Raw genomic sequence first — 15,579 nt, 5'->3', positions numbered from 1 at the left:
ATCAAAAGCCCATATCCAAGACTTGCAGAGCTGATAGAGGAGCAGAGGAGTAGTATATATAGGAGTAGTTTTGAACTAGAAAAAGAATCGGAATTTGGATCTGAGGATCCAAGACTTGTAAACACTCTGTATTTACTTTTTCTGCAATTTATTTTACTTTAGAATGCATTCTTCATTTCTGACTTCCATTCCCAGAGCTATGAACAACTAAACCCCTTTTCATTGGGTTAAGGAGCTCTGTTGTAATTTGATGGATCAATTATAGTTTTCATTCTTCTTCCTATTTCTTTTCTCTTGATTTTACTAGAAAGCTTTCGATCTTCATCCAATTGGTTAGTTATCTTGGAAAAGAAACTCTCCATAATTGGATCTCCTCGGAACCTTGGAAGAGGAATGAGGAGATCATGCTAGAATTGCTTTCTCATGCTGGACCAAATTAGAGTTTGGATGGATATTGTGACATTTAATCCTACCAACACTTTGATTTGGGAATGCATGTGGTATAATTAGTGACCATACTTCATCTCTTCCCATGAGAAATTAAATCAAGGAATTGGGCAATTGTTTAAGCTTAGAGAGATTGGGTTGCCAAGGAATTGGGATCCAATCACTTAAGATTGCCAAGGAGATCAATTAATGCATTGATTGAGGAAGAGATAAAGATGAATTTGATTCGGAGAATACAACATCTCCTAAGTCCAATGAATTTCCCATTTCTGATCTTACCCATTCTCTTTAATTTCTGCTATTTACTTTGATGCTCACTACCCCAAATTCCCATTTAAGATTCTGCAATTTACTTTTCTGTAATTTATATTCTGCCATTTACTTTCAGCATTTACATTCATTGTCATTTATCTTTCCCGCCATTTAATTTTCTGCAATTCTTAACTCAACTTTGCTTAGCTCAACTAGAACATTCCTCTAATTAAAGTTGCTTGACCAATCAATCCCTGTGGGATTTGACCTCACTCTATTTTGAGTTTTTACTTGACGATAATTCGGTATACTTGCCGAAGGGAAATTTGTTGAGAGACAAGTTTTCATGCATCAAAGGTCTCATGCAAGAGAATGACTTATTTACCCCTAATCCTTAGACTCAAAAGTTAGTATACGTCAATGAGTTTTGTTGTTCACGTAACTTGACATTTCAACAACTACCGAACAGAGGATGTCATGACCCACTATTCACATAGGGAAGCTTGGCTTCATTTTGATCAAAACACTAAATTTTTGCAATCAAACCAAGAAATATAAGACTTGGTCTTTGTTTTGATGGATTTCTCAAAACATCCACTATAGCATTCTTTATTCATGTTGGTCTGTCGCTATTATCCCTTACAATCATTCGGCTAAGATGAGCATGAAAGATCCCTATCTCTTCTTAACTTGTATTATTCACGTGTTTGATAATCCAAAATAGATGTATACCTTTAACCCCTCGTTGATGAGTTGAACCAGTCGTGATCTCCTAGAATTTTAACTTATGATATGTCATTTATAGTCAGCATCACACTTAAAGCTATCGTAATGTTGACAATCAATTATTTTCCTACTTATCGGATGTTGTTTGATTAGATGACACAAGAAAAATTATCATGTCCAATTTACAAGGAGGACACTAAGGCTTTCTAACTTAAGTATGGAGGAAATATCTTGGCTTGATTATCACATAAGGCTTTTGCTTGAGGATTATCCTTATAGATGAAATCGAACTACATTTAGGAAGAACACTAAGGAACATGAGGAGCCTACAGTCAAACTAAGTGGTGAAAAGGTGTGGTAAAGGGTTAATGGTTATCCTAGAATAGTTAACACAGGCCATCAATTATAGTTTTCTAGATCTGTCACTGCCTCGATGTGATGCATATCGAGAAGAACATGTTCGACAATATCATCCATATGGTAATGGATAGTGACAGAATCAAAGGTAACCACAAAGCTAGGCTAGACGTGGCAGAACTATATAAAAGGACAGAACTAAGTCTTGTGTTAATGGGAGATGGTACATGTGCTAAACCAAAAGGGTAGTTATGTATTAACCTTAGGTAAAAGACAAAACATGTGTTAGTGGTCGTAAGAGTTGAGGCTTCCCAATGGCTATGCATCAAACCTCAGTAGGTGTTCTGATGTCAATCATGGAAGACTTTATGGCATAAAAAGTCATGATTTTCATGTTTTCATGGAATACTTCCTTCCAATTGTTTTGAGAGAAATGATTAATCAAGTTTGAAAGCCGTTAACAAAACTAAGTCAGTTTTTTAGAGATTTCTGTTTTCCCTCTTTATTTGTGAAAAATTTTCGTCTAATGAAATAGAATATCCCAGTCATCCTCTATAAGATGTAGAGAATCTTTTCTCTTGACTTTTTTAATGTCATGTAACGTCTCCCTGTTCACTTGGCATATAAAATATATGTATGGTCCAGTACAGTATCGATGGATATATCCTTTTGAACATCAAATTGGTATTTATAAGAGATCGATCAAGAATAGAGCTAGGGTAGAAGGTCTGTATGTGAGGCATACTTCTCGAAGAAAACTACCTACTTTTGTTCTTACTACTTTGAGCCTCACATCCAATCTAGTCATATTAGATCCGGGGGTAATAATGACTCGAGTGGCAAATGTTTATTTGAACCAACCTTGTCTATCTTCAGTAAAGCCAGCACACTGAGGGAAGGAAACAAACTAGGTTGTTGAACTTCACGGAACTAAACTTGATCCACCTACACATTCTCCTGAATTATCCTAAAGTTGATGAAATTAGGAGGTTGTTTGAGGCATTTTACAGAACGAAAAACATTCAAGAATTTCGGCAATGGTTTCAATCCCATGATAAAAATAAATGGGCATGTCCTCACTTGCGTAATATGATTTGAGGTCATAATAGGCAATGTACCAATTGGACTATGATGAAGGTCAATGGAATGAAATTTTACACACTAGAACATGCTTGAGAAAGAGCAACGCACAACAAGGGGATTTTCTAAAGGGCTATGCAGGCCAAGGTGAATGTAAATTGTTTGGGTTGAAGAAAATTTTAGAAATTGTGTATCTGGGTGCACCATTCAAACAAAATGTGATATTCAATTATGAACGGTGTGATCCTGCACGACCTTAAGGCACTCGCATGCATAAAGACTATAAGATAATCAAGGTTAACCATTCTAGGAGGTATGATAGATATGATCCACTCATCCTAGCACAAAATTCATAGCAAGTGTATTACATGAAATACCCCAGAATGTCTAGGTCTAATTGGAGAGTTGTGATCAATACCCCATTAGATTGATAACTGAGAAAAATGATGATGTGCAAGAGAAACTATTCCAAAATTTTTAATTAAATACTTATATTCATAAGTAAAACTGAAATTTCAGACATTTTTGCTTCACCCTTAGGAAAGGTTGACATAAACGACCTTCCGATACATCAACTTCAAAATTTGAAGATGATCAGGATGATGAGGATGGTGATAGTGATGATAATTCTTCCTCTCCATCTTCTAAGGAATCCAAGTAAATATGTTTATCTTTTGTATATCATGTGTTCATGTTATCAATTTGTTATTATTTCATGTCTTATCATAACAATGTTAGTCTAACTTTATTTACTTTTACTTGCTTTAAGTGACATGGCAGGTGACATGGGTAGGGGATGATGTGATGGCGGACAAGGTATTGACATGTACTTTTTCATGTGGGAGAAGCTGGGATAATTACATGTAGTGTGCTTGTAATTTTAGTTTTGACGATTCAATATTTTTCTATTTCTGTTGTTTTGTTGTACTTTACTTTTAAAAAGTCATGTAAATTTACTATTTATTCTGTTTTAGTTTGAACACAAACTCTTTTATATCAATTACTACCTATATTAAAATTTAGTCCCATAATAGGTATACAAATAAACAGGTAAGGACCTAATATATATGTATATATTATTTATAAGAACCGCACGTTGTCGGTAAATTATGTTTAAAGAAATATAAACATATTTTTTAATTTTACTGACGGTGTATCCATCGATAATATTCAATTAATATTTTATTTTTTTATTTTTTATTGTGATTATTATTGATAGCTAAGTTATCGGTATAATGAAAAAATATTTTCTCACGCCGTATTTTACTAATAGTCAATCGTCGTCATTAATATTGGTTGGAATTTACTAATAGTTGCTTCATCGACGATCTCTTATCGACAGTTAATCCATCAGTAAAAGTCGTGTCTCTTGTAGTAATCTTTAAAAAGTAAGATTTTATTAATTTGTTATGTAAAATCTACAAAATTGTATATCAGATTGAGGAAAATTCAGTTTAATTCACTACAAGAAAAACGCCGAAAACCATCAGATTTAACGTCGGACATTAATGACGAGTTTTCCATCGAATTTACCATCAGAATTGACAATAAATTCGTCACCCTAAAATATTACTTTCAGAGTTGATGTTTCGACAGTAAAATTTAGAGGAAAAAAAATAAATTTTGGCATGCTAGCTACCATCGGATTTGCCGACGAGTAAATCCGACATTGAACCTTGTTTACTGAAATGTTGTGTTTTGTTAACACGCACTACATTACCATCAGATTAATCCACTGATAAATCCGACGGTAATGGTGCCCTAACTTCGAACCGCAAACCCTCTTCCCCTTCATTTTGAAATTGTTTTCTCTCTCTAATCTCTCACCTTTCTCTCACTCTATCTTCTTAGTCTCTCTCTAGCCCCCTGCCACCACTGCAAAGGCCGCTGCCCCTGCTCGAAACGCTCCCTTCTTTGTTCTCTGTTCCCACCGCTGCTGCCCTCGCCACTGTAAAATCCGCCGCCGCTGTAAAAGCTGCCGCCGCCGCTACTCGAATCACAAATTTCTATTCCAGGTTTTCTCTCTTCTCTTTTCTAATTAGTTTAATTAGATTAAATTTTGTTTTAGTTGATTTTATGTGGGTAGGAGTTTTCATTGAATCTTTTTTCTTATGGTTTAATATCTGATTAATTAATCTTAATTTCATTTAGTTAGTTGAATTTTAGTAATTAGTTTAGATAGATTAATTTCTGTTGCAGATGTAAGACCCCGATTTTTGAAAATTAAATAATAAGTTATTTATTATTTATTATATTTATTATAAATTTGAATTTTTAGTAATTGAAAAATAATGAGAATTTTATATACCATATTTTGAATATTTAAATCTTGATACTTATTTATGATTTTAAAGGAAGTTAATTTGATTATCTCTAATTCTTAGATTAGAGTATTTATTTAAAAATAATTTATAAATTGATGAATAAATAGTATTTTTATATATAATTATTGTTTGATTAAATTGGTTTTCAATTACTATATTACCCCTAATTTTATTAGTAATTACCAAAATTACCTTTATACCTAATTTTTACCCAAAACCCTAATTTTGAAAAACACACACACGAACCACTCCCTCACCACCCTCACGCCATCACTCTTCCTCACAACACGCACACACACACACACACACACACACACGAGCTAAGGAAGAAAGAAGAGAAAAGGAGAGGAAGGAAGGAGGGAGTCGCGCTAGCGCTGCTGGGTCTCGCCGCCGTCTTCAAAAAGCCAGAACCGCGAAGAGAGAGAGAACTATGACAGGAAGCAAGGAAAAGGGAGAGGGAGCTGTCGTCGTGCCAGTTGCCGTTGCTATCGATGATGGAGCCATCACCATCATCGTTGCTGGCCGTCGCCATCGACATAGTGGGTTTCGAAGAGAGAGAGAGAGAGAGAAAGGGGCTCAAAGAGAGAGAGAGAGAGAGAGAGAGAGAGAGAGAGAAAAGCGCGACAAGAGAGAAGGGTGTTGTCTCTGTCGCCACCGAGCTGCACGCCATCGTTGAAACCGCCGTCCCTGTTATGACTAGTGTCATCGCCGAAAAACCACCACCGCGGGAACCACTATCCGATTGCTCGGTTCTGCCTGTTTCTGGTTCTTTTTTTGCTTGCCGAAGCCACTATTGCCTCCGTTGTTGTTGGAGCTATTTACGTTGGGTGGGATTGTCACCGTTGAACTACTTTACCGCCGTTGTTGTTGGAGGTGCCTGCTAGAGCTACTATTGCATCATCCTGTCTTGTTTACTTTTATATGCATTATTGCTATTGCATTTATTGTGGTCACTTGGTAATCATTAAGGTTGCTACCACTGTGGTGAATGTTGCGGTTGTTGTTGCCGCAACGTGATGGAGTTATGGTTGCGGCTGCCACTATTGCGGGCTGAGAGAAAAAGGGAGTTTGTCGCATAGTTGAGTTGAGACTGAGGTAGGGGCGCTTTCCTTAAACTCCTTTTATTGTCAAGAGTTGTTATAAGTAGATATTGATGCAAAAATTATATTCTTGGGGATTATGTGAGTCTTATGGATTGACTGAGCTATTTTGAAAGAATGTGATTTTTTACTTGATTGAATTCTTAATTGATTGAGTTGGCATTGTGATAAATAATGAAAGCTTGATTTGGAAATCTGACTAGTATATTTATATCGAGAAATGAGTTGCGTAGGATTTTATATATATTTATATTGAGGAATGATATGGTTTTGAAACTGTTTGAGAAGGCTAAGAATTCTTATTTATTGATTGATTTTGTTTAAGTGGTTTGAATTGTGATTGATGAGATTGGTTGCTTGAGTTCTGGACTTTGTTGATTTTCTTAAGTTGAGTTATTGTTGTTGTGATAATGGTTTGTTGACAGTGATTCGAATGATTGAGAGATGTTTGGGTTGGTTTGGTTGGGACCTTTGAAGGGTGGCAAAGTCCGTATTTTAAAGGAGATGCTGCTAAAATTTTTATAAAAATTGGAAATTTGGTTTGAAATATTATTTAGAAAAGTTTAGATTCAAGAATTATATTATTTGATTTTGATTTATTAAGAAAAGAAATGAATTATGTTTTGAGTTTTATTTATTGAGAAAAGTATTATGTTTGAGTTTTATTTATTAAGAAAAGGATTTCCTTTTGAGTTTGATTTATTAAGAAAAAAATGAAATATGTTTTGAGTTTTATTTATTTATGAAAATAATTATACCATTTTGAATTTGATTTATCAATGAAAGGTTACTGTTTCAAGTTTAATTTATTTGAAAAGAGAATCATGTTTTGATTTTGAATTATTTAATAAAGAAATTGTATTTTGAGTTCGATTCAATACGAAAACAATTATGTCTTGGGTTTTGAAATAAAGAATTACCTTTTGAGAGGTTTTGGTAAATTTATAACATTTGAATTTGAATGGTGAACAAAGATAATTTTTGTGTCTCTTGAAATCCCCAAAAGCATAACTCTCAGATTTGAAATCACTGCATAAGTCTCACTTTCAACTTCATTCTTAAGTTCAATAATTTTCCAAAAGACACAAAAATTATCTTTGTTCACCATTCAAATTCAAATGTTATAAATTTACCAAAACCTCTCAAAAGGTAATTCTTTATTTCAAAACCCAAGACATAATTGTTTTCGTATTGAATCGAACTCAAAATACAATTTCTTTATTAAATAATTCAAACTCAAAACATGATTCTCTTTTCAAATAAATTAACCCAGTATGGCCTCCGGCCCAACTCAAATCAAATCACCATCAAAATTCAATCTCAAAACAAAATCAATTTTCAGCATCAAACGATATAAGGCAAATACAATCAGAGAACAATTACAGCCAGTACCATATTAGGAACAACCATTAACATCATCACCACCAGCATAAGGGATCTTTCAGTTGTTCAAGTACAGACAAAATAATGCAAGAAATATACAAACAGGGAGGACAATTAAGGCAATTAGTTCAATTAGCATATAGGTACAATTATTCAAATAGACAAGTCAAATACAAGATGCACACCCAAACAATACCAAACAAATACAGTATGATACATGTTTGAATGGTGAACAAAGATAATTTTTGTGTCTCTTGGAAAATTATTGAACTTAAAAATGAAGTTGAAAGTGAGATTATGAAGTGATTTCAAATCTAAGAGTTATGCTTTTGGGGATTTCAAATGGAATTGAAGAATGGATTATCAAGATTTGTTTGATACTTCTGATTTGGTGAAAATGAGTTTTTTTAAAGAGAAATGGATTTAAATTGTTCTTTTAAAAGAGATTTTGGTATTTAAGTTTCATGGGTAGATGCAAGAGTTGTGGCTTAGTCCCACTTGCTCCGGGTCGTGATTTTAAAAGATTGTGGTTTTGAATGTGATTACTGACTGGTAAGGATCATAGTGGTATACCGCTTGTCCAGTGCTGAATATGTTGATTAAGGTGGATTATGGATATAAATGATTGTATGTAATTTATGCACCTGGCAAGGATCGTGGTGGTGTACCGCTTGTCCAGGGTTGTAGTTGAGGTGGGGATCGTGGTTATTTATCACCCACTAGTTTTTCAATTGAAAATCTTGTGAAGATCATGGTGGTGTACCGCTCACAGTGGTGGGGATCGTCGTGGTGTACCGCTCACCAGGGAGGGATCGTGGTGGTTTATCGCCCACCAGTTTTCAAGAGGATGATGTCCGGGTTAGCTATTGGATGTGTTGGGTTCTAGTAAGTAACCGACATGTGAGCTCACGGCTAGTATGACAGACATGTATCATACTGCATTTGTTTGCTATTGTTTGGGTGTGCATCTTGTATTTGGCTTGTCTATTTGAATAATTATACCTATATGCTAATTGAACTAATTGCCTTAATTGTCCTCCCTGTTTGTGTATTTCTTGCATTATTTTGTCTGTGCTTGAACAATTGAGAGATCCCTTATGCTGGTGGTGATGACGTTGATGGTTGTTCCTAATATGGTACTGGTTGTAATTGTTCTCTGATTGTATTTGCCTTATACTGTTTGATGCTGAAAATTGATTTTGTTTTGAGAATGAGTTTTGATGGTGATTTGATTTGAGTTGGGCCGGAGGCCGTACTGGGTTATTTTATGGGATATTAATTGATTTTTGAAATTCTTATAACTAAAAAAGTGAACTTTGAATTTTGGATAATTAATTGTTAATGATTTGAATAGATTCATAAGACAAATTATAATCACCGCAGTTGAAATCAATTCTTTATTTTATGCGTATCTTCTTATGACAATTCTTAAAAACTCTCTATTGAGAACCAGCGAGGACGATGTTCTCACCCCAACAGATTTTCTTTTTCAGGATGCACGAAGAGTTTAAGGAGTTCTTTCTGTGCATCTGATTGTATTGTATATTATTGTATATGTTATAGTTTTCTCTCACTTTTATTATTATATACCCTTGTAAGAGATATAGGAGTTGTAATGACATGTATGTTTATAATATTTGTAAGTTACTTTTATATATATATATATAAAAGGATTTAGTGATTGATGTTGGTTGTATATGCATGTTTGATTAGAATAAAAAAGTATTTCCAGTTTACAAAAGAAAACAGCATACGGTTTCGAGTTAAAGGCTAATATCTTTTTATTAAATATATGAAACTCATCATAACATTCTCACTATCAGAGTGGCGCAGCCAGAAGCGTGACATTCTGACAGTAAGGGTATTACAGTAAATTGATTTTAGGTGATTAGGTTAGGATAATTTGGTTAGATTGATAGGTTCTAATCTCGACTCAATGTGTTTGGAATTATTATCTGAGATTTTCGATTCTTATTGCTGGGATTATTTGAATTAGTCTGAATCATTAATTTTATGTTTTATTGTTAATTTGGCTAAAGAATTATTACTGAATTTGTTTGAGCAATTCTTACTTGTTTTGATGATTCGCTGGTTGTTGTTGCTTTATTGGAAAATTACTATTTTAATGCTTATTTTGCTTATTCATATTGCTTCTGGAACTGTTGGTTTATGCTAACTAATTATAGTGTTTTGCCATATGCATTGCTAGTGATGTTTCATCACGTTATTTTGTGTTTTCTTAAATTTGCATAGGATAATTTTTTGGATTGTTAGAATGCTTTGAAAGTTAGAATGTTTCGAAAAATTGTTAACAAAGTTAGAATGCATTGAGAGTTAGAATGCTTTGTTAGAATACTATGAAAGTTAGAATATTTTTAAAAGAAAATAAGATAGAATAAAGTTAGAATTGTTTGAAAGTCTAATTTAATCATTTTGAAACTAAAACACTATGTAATCTCATTTTTTATTTACTGAACTAAAGCACTTTTCGAATTATTTGTTATTTCTTGAATTTCTTATGTTATTATTTGTGGGTGTTTGTTATGTTATTAATTTGTTATTAATGTATTCGCCATACAGATATGACGATAGGCAGCAGAAGTAGGTCGAGTGGGACATGTGGTCGTGGTAGAGGGTGGGCTTCCACCGAATCCCCCAGGGCTGCCCAGTCATCGCTCTCTACCCTGGCTACTCTGTCGACCCCTGTGATGTCATAGGCAGTTTCATTGGACCAGCAATTTATCAAGGTTCCAAACTAGAACTGGGTGCCTCCTTCTGCTACGCCCCATGTAGATGCAGCAACGACGTCGACAGAGCTAGCAGTGGGTGATACCTCTAATGCCCCCGAGCAGGATGCCCCTCCACCACTACCCGTCATCGGGATGAAGATTTGGCCCGATGGCATGCAGTTGTGAGTTCAATTTTTTAATATTAAGTTTGTTTATCTTATTTGATTGTTATTGTGAAATTGTGCAGTCTGTTCTCTGACAGGTTTGCACTAAACCCCAATGCTTGCACACAGGAGATATCCGAGGTCATTAAGTTCATGTACGACTACCCGTGGCCGACCTACACACCGATCATGGCTGAGACCAGAAAGCGCTAATTTCAAAAGTGAAAGGTAAGAACCCAATTTGGTTAGAATTAATTTACTGTATTTGAACTGTATTTTATTCCAACTAACTAATGTTGGTGAATCACTTTGTGCAGTTAAAATTCATATGGGATGCGGAGTATAACCTCATGATCCGGAAGATCTACGACCATTGGACAGCCAAATGTTTTCAGCAGATGACGAGTGATGTTGGTCAGGGACAATACCACCTGACCTCGTGAATCCGTCCAAACATCAAGCGTAACTTGGAGACTCATTTAAGAGATAACGAGGGGTTCAGGCGTCGCCATCTCACGAACATCGCCAATAGGGCTTCGCCCAAGTCGTCAAGATATACCGGTGAATCAGTGACCTTCATGAAGACGAAGACGAGACTGGTAGGAATTTTGGAATTGTTTTGTGTTATAGTAGTTACTTGAACTAGTTAGTAGAGTTTAGGGTGTTTAATTTTCTTTTTTCATTATCAAGTTACTTAAATAGTTAGTAGAGTTTAGGGCATTTAATTTTCAGTTTTAGCATTTGCTAATAACTGCTGCTGAAATTGTTTGAAAAATGCTTGACTGTAAAAATAATTATGTTAATTTGGTTTAGATGGAACCCTTCAAGGGTGACTAAATCCAAATTTCAGGGGAGACTTTGTCAAAATTTTTATAATATTTTTAGTGAAATCGAAAAAATTAAAATTGTATTTTCGAAATTAGAATTAATATTTCCTGCTTCATATATATTTGTCTATCATTTTTTAATTTTTTGTTTATTTTATTGTTTAGTTAATATATTAGTTTGTAGTCTAAGTCTTTGGATCATGAGGTGACACTAGCGGAGACCTTTAAGTATACCCATACTTTAAAAGCAAACAAGGAGAGATTTGCTAACAAGCGGTCGGCGGCCCACTATGTGAGTTTAAATTAATCCTAAATTTTAGCTTTATTTGGTTTAAAGTCAATTATTTAACTATTATCCTAATCACAACTAACGTGTGTGCCGAGGAGGAGTATCAATAGAGGTTACAGGCTGCGACCTAACAATCTCAGCTGCCTAGTGGAGCCGACGAAGTCAGCTCCGAGACTTTAGTCGTGGTCCCGACAGGATTCGGTGCGAGACTGCCTCTGAACCCCACAAGAATTCCCACTTTGAGCTAGTCTCGTTCTTCGCTAGTGGCCTCCGCTCCTCCGCATTGGTGGCTTCCGCTGCCTCTTCCTCTGCTACTAGCCCTACTGATCCCCATGAAGTTATCGCCCTGAGGAAGGAGGAGCAGAAACTAACACAGGAGTTTCACTAGCAGTAGGAGCAGTCTGAGCAGAGGTATCGAGAGATTCTTGGATGCGTTGCCGCCAGCTCGGATCTGACAGAGAATCTGGAGCAGCTAGATCGGTTGTGATAGCAGATGGAGGAGTACAATCAGCAGATGCAATCTGCAGGCAGCAGCAACACTACTAGTAGGGCACTGATGGCAGCACCTACTCTACTGACTTAGCAGGAGGACCACGATGCCAACGACGACGACAAGGATTATTAGGATCTGTCGGGGTTAGGGTTTTATGCATTTTTTTTTGTTTAGGGTACATTACCCTACTTCTGTGACATCTTATTATATTCATACCATTTATTTTTAATAAAATAATTTGTTGATTTCTGGTAATTTTAGATTTTTTATAACAATTTTGTTAATGAGAGTTTTAATTTGATTTGACTGTTTATTATGACTAAACTGTGCCAAAAAATATATAAACTAAAAAACATGCAGTGGATGTAACAATAAGTTTTGGCACCATTTCAAGTGAAATGACGCCAAAATTGTTGTCAGGTTAATCCAATGGTAATTATCATCTCAGGCTTGACAATCCATTAAAAACACTGATGGACGAAAAAATTTGCCGATAAAAAATTTTTGGTGTCATTTATACCATCAATTACAGAACGATTATAAATCTGACGATAATTTATTTAACGATAAATTTATTTGATTAATCTGACTGTCACTAACGTTTTTCTTGTAGTGATTCAATTTATTTTAGGTTAATTTAAAATCAATTTTTAAATCTTCAAAATAAATTCAATAAAATATTTGAGTCAGATTCAAATCTAATCAAACTTGATCCGATCCGGCCAATTAGTACACCTCTAGTTAGTTGGTATTGGGTGTTCTTCCCACTAATTGTTGTGCTAGCATAAGGGTATTAGGAACTTTTAAACTAAATCATCACATGGTTGTTACGTTTTAGTATTACCATATATGCTCATGCTAAGTTATTGCAGCTTTAAAAATATTAGTAAGCACAAAACTTTGTAACTGTAATAATTTAGTAGGTTATAGCTTTTTAAATATTTCCTGTAAAATTGTTGTAAAATATTATTTACAAAACGTGATACCTAACACTCTATGATTGTTTACATAAATTAAAAGAAAACAAATTTGTAATAAAAATTACTTTAAAATAATATGATAGTAATATCTCATTTATTTTAAACATTTAAAAGGCCCATTGAGATAGCACATAACAATATGAAATTTCTTGTTTGTCGTCATACTATACGTCTTTCGCCACCATGCAGTTTTGTTAATTTTATTTTTATAATACTAATTAATTAAGTAAACTCCATGCATTATGCATGAATCGTCATTTATAGCAATAAAGACAAGCTACTAAGGTAGCTAGAAACTAGCTTGTCCTGACGTGCCTTTTTTTAATATTATCGATTTCTATGTTTTTGGCATGTAGGGTCTGTGGCTAATGTTAGAGGAGGAAATTAATTAATTAAATGATCTAAAAAATGGCAATCCCACTATATATAAAGAACTCCGATTCTTCACAAAACATATAGGAACGACATAATATGTTGTATGCAATATTTCTCCATTTGTAGCTAGGATCTTATGGAGAAATCGAACACACCAATGGACACATCAGCTGCCAGCTGGTTATCTGAATTGGTACGAAACTAAACTCATCTAATTTTGATGTTTTACGTGTTGTGATATTTAGATAGCTTAATATTATCAAACAAATCCTAATATACCGAGTGAAATGTGTAATTGTTTATGTATTTTTATTTAATTATTTAAATTATTATAATAAGTTACTAATGTGTTTTGTTTAGTAATATAAAGTTTTACAATAAAACTACGTGGACAAGTAATTTGTCGACTAAATTTCAATTAATTTAGATATGCACGTTTTTTTTTTTAAATGGTCATCGTTATAGTTGTCGTCCTTTTATTATTTTTTATTCTTATTTTATAACAATATCGTCAACTTCAATAACAATTTTTTTTCTTTTTTTTATTTTATTTTTTTTATTTTTTTTTGCCTTTTCATCTTCCTTTATTATTATTATTATTATTATTATTATTATTATTATTATATTCTTTTTTTATATATATATTTAAAAAATTAGAGTACAAAAATTTTAATTTACAATACAAAAGATTTTAATGCACAACACAAATATTTAAAAAATCATATACCTAGAACGTTAACATTCAATCAATAAAATATATACACATAGTACAAAAATTTTGATATGTAGTATAGAAAATTTAGTGCACAATATAAAAATTTTTTAAGAACTACATGTCTAAAACATTAATACCCAAATAACAAAATGCATATATCACAAAAATTTTGGTGCATATATAACACAAGAAGTTTTGATGCATAGCAAAAAAAGTTTAATAGATAGCAGTAGAAAAAACTTAAAAAGACCATAATTAACTCACTCAACTAACAAAATATATTCGTAACAAAAATTTATGTGCTATATATAAAAATTTTTATATATGTAAAAATTTCTATGCTATGTATAAAAATTTATTTGTTATAGGTTTCTATGCTCTCGAAAAAAATTTTCTGTACTGAAATAGTGTGAAAAAGGGGAAGCGCTAATACATGCGTGCGTATTTTTTTTGTTAGACTTATGTCAAAGTGGTGGTAGGACTTGCCTACAAAAATGTTTATAAGTGTAACATACATCATCAAAATTTTTAAGATAAATACTTTTTTAATATTACCAAAATTTCTATTACAAAAATGTTTGAAATTTAGCTCATATAATATGAAACAAAAATTGAAAAAATTGCAAATTCATGCTTCAAGTTCACAAAGAACTTTTCTATATATGAGAGAGCGTGATAGATACAATATTCATGTACATAACTCTATTTCATAGTTTAAGTTTTGTTTGATCTAAATAGTTCTGCGATATTTATAAAGTAATAAAGATGTGAATTTTATATTTTTTTTCTCAAATCCCACTTTAGTTTTTTTTTTTTTTCATAAAAGAAGTTACAAATTTTTTATACTTGAAATTACAAAATATTTACATTGCTTTATAACAATGAGAGTTAATTTCACATTTTAGATACATTCAGGACTTAATGCATGCAACATGTATTTAACTATAATTTGTATATTAATTTTTAAATGTTAAGAAAAAGTGGTCAGTTGAAATAACATATATATACAAGTAATCAACTAAAAATTGACTAATATAAATATTTGGAGTGGTTGCAAAATACCTTAAAAGAATTGGTTTCGTACATTCGCTAAATGATTAGTTTGTGATGATTCAAGTTTTAGTAAACATTTTTTTATTTTCTTTTAAGTTTACAAAACTATTGATGTGATACTAGCTACATTATTGATAATAATATAGCACTAGAAACTCATACTCGATTTATATATATATTAATTAATAGTAGTCCAGAAACTAAAACACTTTAACAATTACTCAAAAGTCAGCGAATTTGGACAAATAGTAAAGTATTACAATTTCTTTGAAGTTTAACAAATAT

At 33.1% G+C, this 15,579-nt stretch overlaps 1 protein-coding gene across 1 annotated transcript in view; it reads left to right on the top strand.

Annotated features, from left to right (window-relative positions):
• The first annotated feature begins 2,894 nt into the window (after positions 1-2,894).
• Positions 2,895-15,579, top strand: part of LOC107482811 (transcription factor bHLH18) — a 16,258-nt gene continuing 3,573 nt past the window's right edge. Inside the window, exons 1-7 of the mRNA XM_016103408.3 lie at positions 2,895-3,009; positions 3,382-3,473; positions 3,643-3,678; positions 4,714-4,877; positions 10,250-10,270; positions 10,646-10,703; positions 10,880-10,972. Of these exons, the coding sequence (XP_015958894.2) occupies positions 2,895-3,009; positions 3,382-3,473; positions 3,643-3,678; positions 4,714-4,877; positions 10,250-10,270; positions 10,646-10,703; positions 10,880-10,972 (579 nt within the window). The remainder of the gene's footprint in view (positions 3,010-3,381; positions 3,474-3,642; positions 3,679-4,713; positions 4,878-10,249; positions 10,271-10,645; positions 10,704-10,879; positions 10,973-15,579) is intronic.

Source organism: Arachis duranensis, chromosome 1 (genome assembly GCF_000817695.3).
Source record: "Arachis duranensis cultivar V14167 chromosome 1, aradu.V14167.gnm2.J7QH, whole genome shotgun sequence".
In the NCBI taxonomy this organism is placed as follows: Eukaryota; Viridiplantae; Streptophyta; class Magnoliopsida; order Fabales; family Fabaceae; genus Arachis; species Arachis duranensis.
Note: the sequence above shows the minus strand (reverse complement) of the source record. Positions and strands in the feature narration are given on the sequence as shown.